Source organism: Zingiber officinale, chromosome 6B (genome assembly GCF_018446385.1).
Source record: "Zingiber officinale cultivar Zhangliang chromosome 6B, Zo_v1.1, whole genome shotgun sequence".
Classification (NCBI taxonomy): Eukaryota; Viridiplantae; Streptophyta; class Magnoliopsida; order Zingiberales; family Zingiberaceae; genus Zingiber; species Zingiber officinale.
In genome coordinates this window covers 110,222,479-110,229,411 of record NC_055996.1, presented here as the reverse complement: position 1 = coordinate 110,229,411, position 6,933 = coordinate 110,222,479, and the positions used below count along the sequence as shown (strand labels likewise).

The window sequence follows — 6,933 nt, the reverse complement described above, 5'->3', positions numbered from 1 at the left end:
CGTCAACTTCCATTCCTGCTAGACCATGCCAATTACCATCATAGAAGATCATTGATACTTTGTGTTTTCTTAATTTAATGTGGATTCCCTTTCTTAAAGATTAGTAATTTCAGTTTCCTTGTTTATTTTTTGTTTTTTGTAGTATAATGAAGAAAAAGATGTTGTCCATAAAGTTTGCACGCGGTACTAGCTCCACATCAAAAGAATTGAATTTTATTCCGACACAATGTCTAGTGGTTTTTATCTAGATAAAAAGTGGGTGGTAGAATTTGAACCAATCTCAATGTCTAAGTCGAGAAGTTCAAGGATTAATCCTAGGAATTTAAAAGTTAACTATATGAAGTCGTTAACAAGAAAGACATAGTAAGAGATACTGAAGTTCCTCTAGGATAGTGAAAGGAACATACAGATTATTTCAACTTTGATAATAGTCATTGGTCGTTGCGATACTTCTATTCGAAGTTATCACACCAAAGCATTGCTACAAGCTTCCACCATCCGCTACCCCTGTGTAGACATCTACAACAATCTCCATTGTCATCATTTCGAACACAAGCAAGCATCATCAAGCAACAATCCTCTGTCTAGTGTCTGTTGTTCCCTAAAGATTCTCCACCAATGAGTGTGTGATCAAGTGTGACTTCATTTTTGAGGTTCACAGGCTTTATGAATTATGAGTATTGCAATTAGCTAGACCACATTTGTAGATCAAGGCCTTTACTTTTCTCATGGTAGATTATCCACCTTGACAGATTATCCACCCTGGGGATAAAAACAATATGCCACTTTTATAGCGAGTATTCACTTTGTTTTAATCTTATCTTTGCTATATCTTATTTATTTGATATTGTGATGTTGGGTGACTTATGGAAATTGACCACAATTTGTTTCTCATTATTATTGCAGAGTTTGATATGTCTCACACTCAAAGAGAGCACATTATTATTGCAGAGTTTGATATTCTTTCCGGAAGATATACTTCGTTCTATTGCATCCCAAGCTGAACAACCATGATTCTGATTGCTATCGACTTGTCAGGCAAGAAATTTGCTTCTTGTGTTTCATTTGAATTACACAAATAAGTTTTAGAATGATTATTTCTGGGATTCTCAAGAGGACTTTGTCATTACTCTTTGTTACTTCCAAATTCTCTTTCATGTTTCAATTGATGAACTGTTGGACAATTTTTTTGAATACGCTGATTGTCCCTATTGAGCATACTGACTTGCATACACTACTAAAAAAAAGGCACTTAGGTTGGTTCCTCTGTGAGTCTGAGTGAGATTTGTAGAGTTTAACGGAACTCGATTTTTGACCATTTAACCTTATCAATTTAACTAGATGCATGATGCTTTTGTGTTAGGAATTTATTAGCTTACTGAGGTAGGTTAAATTCTTCCAATTTGTTGCTTGCAAAGAGGATGCCTGTGTCATGAGCTGCAAACTTTGGTTGGGCAGGATGCTACCTTAGGTAAAGAACTTTCATCGGCCGCTAGCAAGGGTGGATTTACACGTGAACTGGGGGAAGCCATGGCCCCCTGTCCACGTATAAACCTTATCAGTAATATACTAATATTATTATTATTTATAAATTAATTTAGGAGAATGACAAATATCTGTATTCTATATTTGATTTGGAAGTTTGAAACTTCGGAAGAATTGGCGGCGCCGCGGCACGGCGGCGGGGACTGCTCGATCTACATCTCCGGTGTGAGTGCAAAACTGTAACGAGAATGTTCCCGAGCCCAATTAAAAAGATGCAATTTCTCTTCTCCTAATTAGTCCTTATTTTTTAGGATATATTTAGTTCAAATTATCATGTATAATATAATCGCATAATCAAAATTATGAGAAATAAAATATAATCAAATGTTGTTATGTTCAATCTAAAATTTTATTTGTTTAAAAATTTTAATAAATAACCTAATTTAATATTTTATTATATTACCCTTAATTACAAAACCAACCGTATATATCTTTTAAACTCTACATTTTTTTTTTATTTTTTCTTTTTCATGTTTTTCTTTATTTTTATGTTTTTTTATTTTTATTTCTTTTCATTTTTTTTATTTTTTCCATTTTTTATTTTTTTCAATTTTTTTTATTTATTTTCATTTTTTTTAATTTTTTAAAGCTTTTTTTTTACAGTTTTTTTATTTTTTTACTTTTTTTATTTTTTTTTAATGTTGTTTTCTATTTTTTTATTTTTATATATTTTTTAAATTTTTTTAACATTTTTTATTATTTTTTTACATTTTTTTCATTTTTTAACGGTTTTTCTATTTTCTATTTTCTATTTTTTATGTTTTTATTTTTTCCCCATTTTTGTTATTATTTTTTTAATTTTTTACGTTTTTCCTATTTTTTTTATTTTTTAATGTTTTTTTACATTTTTTTAAAGTTTTTTATATTTTTTAAATTTTTTTAAAGTTTTTTATATTTTTATTTTTTCCTTTACATTTTTCTTTTTTATCATATTTTTCTCTTATTCGATAGTATTTTGGATAAAAAAATTTCATTAATCCCGAAATGAAGAAAAATCTTAGGGTGCGTTTAGTTTGATATTTTCCCATTTTCATTTTCTTTTTTTCTGGAAATAGCTGTATGTTGTGTGTTTTCCATTTTCGTTTTCTGGAAAATAAAAAGCCATTTTCTAGAAAAATAGAAAACGATATTTTATCATTTTCTAACGAAAATGGGAAAAGGCGTTGAAATATGGAAAATGAGAAAACGCGCTGCCTCCATGAGAAAACGCGCTGCCTCAGGAAACTCGGGCCGATCCAGCTCCTCATTCACGATTTCGCCGCTTCGTGCTCGAGCCCGTTCCGCCGTCTTCTCCGGTTCGTGCTCATGTTCTTCGTCGTCTTCTCCTCCTCTTCGCTGCTTCCTGCTCCAGGCTTTTCCAAACCAATCTGAGTTCGCCGATTCATGCCCACTTCGCTGTGACTCGGCCTCTTCGTTCCCTTGGCGTAAGCTTCTTCACATGATTTCCTTTGTTTTCTTTTGGTTCTTCTTTAAGGGAAAATTTTCTTTTTGTTCTTCTATTTGCTTCCTTTATTTTCTTTTTGTTCTTGTGCAAATGGACCCTTTCTGTTCGCTGGGATTCATTCTCCTATTTTGATCCCAAAATTCTAGGTTTGGGATGAAGATGCAAGGCACATTACATTTTCTTACGAATCTCAACTTGCTTCTGCTTTCGTTCATATTCTTGCCCGATCTTCTTTTTATCAGCCTCAAGAAGTTGCAGTTTTTCAATGTTAAATTCCTAATACAACCAAAAAGGTATCAAATTATTAATTTAATAAAGGGAAACGTTTTACCAAGTAGCACACAAACTAGAACAGGCATGCAACAATATTTTGAGATGGAAGGAGAGTACCAAGTGAAGAGCAAGTGATTATAAACTAAATTCTCTCACATTTAAATACTGCTTATCTTTTTCAGTAGCATTGCTTATCTACTTTATATCTAACAATGCATATCACAAGTACCATTGTCTATTGCAACTCAATCTCAGGGCCTTGTTTTCTCTACATTGGGGCATCAACTTACTAGATGAAAAGGTTAAAACTTGGATGTACATACCAATTTTTTTTCTCTACATGCATGTAACTTGCTTAGGGTATTGCTTTGGGTATTACATTTTCTAACATATGTTACCAAACACATTTTTATGTAGGCTTTAATATTGGCAATTTTTAGAGATTACATTATGGGAGGGCATAATCCAAGTGTCGAAATTGAGAAGTATGATTGGTCAAAGACAAATGTTGCCATGTTTGTCGATATCATTTATGAAAAAGTGAAGCACAATAAGTTACAAACATCTACCTTCACTAATACGGTTTGGGAGGAGATCAACAAAAAATTATATCAGGTTACGAATAAGAATTATGGTGTAGAAAGGCTCAAAGGTAAATGGAATCGTCTACGCACAAGACAACGTCTTTTTGCAGCATTGCTTGCGCATACTAGTGTGACAATGGATCTTGACACCGATAAAGTGAATGCTCCAGAGGAAGTGTGGACAGAATTTTATCTGGTAAATACTTATATCTAATCAAATATATAATTTTATTGTATGTTTATGTATAATAAAATGCATTTTTTTGTAATCAATGGAACAGAAAAATAGAAAGGAGTATAAGTCAATACGAAAGGAAGGATGTGATCATTTTCACATTCTTAGTGAAATTTTCGGCAGGACAACTGCAACTGGTGATATGCATAGAGCTTCTACTCAATTACTTCCCACATCTGATGAAGAGAGAGAGCTCGAAGAAGCATTCATTAACATAGGTGTCAGCTCATATGTTGAAGTTGTCGATGACGAGAATGAGGACGTCGGAGGGGAACCTAACAATCGGCGACATCGTAGTACAGAATCAACTGAGAGTCATCGACGTAAAGATCCTAAGCGTTCAAAAACTGAAAAATATGATGCTTATATGGACAAGTGGAGTGATACCTTGCAACACCTGAGTCAAGAATCTATTGCTAGGCAAAAATACCTGGATTTGAGGGCTGCTAAGTTAGAACGCGAACAAGAAATTTCTTCCTCTACTGGAACGAGCGGGTTCAGTGATCCTTACTCTATAGACATGTGCATGCAGATTTTAAATCAGATGGGTGACTTATATCTACTCAAGTTTACACAAAAGCTACAGAAGCTTTTGGTAAACCTTGGCTACGAGAGGTTTTCATGAAAATTCCATCAAATAGGAGAGCTGAATGGTTGGATTGCATCAATCTTGACCATGTGTAGGGTCATATGTTGACAAGTTCATGGGGATTGCTTTTATTACCTAGCCGGAGACTTTTTAAGTAATGATGGTTTTTTATTTTGTGACTTGAATGTGTAAGACATGTTTGCTATTTTGTGGATTGAATGTTTAAGACATATTTGATATTTTGAAATTTAATGTTGATGACTATGTCATGCTTTTTAAATTTTAATTATTTATTGGTTTGCCTCAATTCATAATTAATTCTATACATGTGTGCTGAGTTTAATATCGATTTATTGCAGATCATGTCAAACTCTGATGATGAATATGATGAATTAGGCCCAGATATCAATTTGCTTCTTATTTTGAGTCATGCAAATGACTCAGTTTCATAGATCTATTGATCGGATGCCTTGCCGAACGTCATCTCTTACTGGGAGGATGTATATTCAAGAAATACTTGATGGGCACCCTCAAGTTTGCTTTGATAATTTTCGTATGTCGAAACATGTGTTCGTGAATTTTTGTAGGACATTAAAAGAGATGAATCTATTACAAGATGGAAAGAAAGTTACTGTTGAAGAAGGTGTCGCTATGTTCTTACTAATCATCGGGCACAACACACGACATCGAATATGTGCAGATCGATTTCAACATTCATTGTACACTTGTAGCAAGTGGTTCAAACGAGTTTTACGAGCTGTTTGTACATTGGGCACACATATTATTCGACCATATGAACACAAAGGCGTCCATCCTCACATATTGCATAATCCAAAGTAGTTTCCATATTTTAAGGTATATATTTTACCCTAATGTATCTAGTTACATTAACAACATATCTTTACTAAGACATTGTGTATTTTTAGAATTGTCTTAGAGCTATCGATGGAACTCACGTATCGGCATGGGCACCGACATCAATTCAAACATCTTTTCGTGGTAGAAAGGTTATTATCACACAAAATGTGATGCTTGTATGCGATTTCAATATGCTTTTTACATTTGTGTATACGGGCTGGGAGGGGACAGCAAATGATTCAAGGGTGTTCATAGACGCTTTGACTAGGCATGAAAATCATTTTCCTAAACCTTGCGGTGGTAAGTAATAGAAAAACTTCTCTATATATATTCATTTATGTTGGTATTTTACATTATTAATTAATATGAAATACTATCACAGATCAATTTTATTTGGTTGATTCTGGCTACCCAAATATGTCAGGGTTTCTTGCTTCGTATCGAGGTCAACGGTATCACTTGAGAGATTATCGACGGCAAGGTAGACCAAGGGGGAAGGAAGAGTTGTTCAATTATAGGCATAGCACATGTCGTAATATTATTGAGCGATGCATTGGGGTGCTTAAGGCAAGATTTCGAATTTTAAAAGATATGCCAAACTATCCAATTACTAGCCAAAGATTAATTCCATTTGCATGTTGTGCGGTGCATAATTTCATACGTCGGCATCATGCAATGGATAATTTATTTATGGAGTATTCATCTGAAGATATGCTCATGTCTGGAGTTGAAGATAGTTTTGGTGATCAAGAGCCGATTCCAATTGATCCAAGCCAAACAGCTCAGATGGGACACATTCGTGATGACATTGCAAGCCATATGTGGAATGATTATGTGGAGCATCATCCGTAATTAGCTTATGTCTGGGTTCAGCCTTTTATGGCTCTTGATTTTGTTATGAATGACGGTTATAATTGGCTGTTTTTTGTTTTTGAATTTTGGTTCGGAAGCTTTTTGTTACAATCTGTAATTAGCTCAGATGGGAAGCTTTTTGTTATAATCTGTGGCTCTTGATTTTTGTGAAGGAATAGAAAAGATAGTTTTTGTTACCATTGAATATTGTGTTACAATCTGTTTTATAATTTTATTGTTCAATACCATTTCCTTAGTTGGTATAATTTTTGTTTTCTGATTACATCACGTGGAAGAAACATCTATCACATTATTATTGTAAATTATGCATGCCTTTGCTTTAATACTATGTATTGAACTATTTGAACTGTTTGTTCTATTCTGATTAGTGTTGATCATGCACTATTTGAACTCTTCACTTGACTTATGAGTTAACTGAACTCTCTAGTAGATTAAGGTCCCCTTTTGCGATACAGAGAGTTTGGTAATTGATCAGGTGATCGATTACCAAGTTCTCTGTGATTCTGGAAATGACACAGAGAGTTTGGTAATC

At 33.7% G+C, this 6,933-nt stretch overlaps 1 protein-coding gene across 1 annotated transcript; it reads left to right on the top strand.

Annotated features, from left to right (window-relative positions):
• Positions 1-2,695: 2,695 nt before the first annotated feature.
• Positions 2,696-6,380, top strand: LOC121991365. Its single transcript, XM_042545375.1, has 7 exons — positions 2,696-2,969; positions 3,445-3,563; positions 3,680-4,042; positions 4,128-4,676; positions 5,030-5,113; positions 5,597-5,828; positions 5,911-6,380. The coding sequence occupies exons 1-7, from the start codon at positions 2,696-2,698 to the stop codon at positions 6,378-6,380; spliced, it is 2,091 nt and encodes a 696-aa protein (XP_042401309.1).
• Positions 6,381-6,933: the final 553 nt, after the last annotated feature.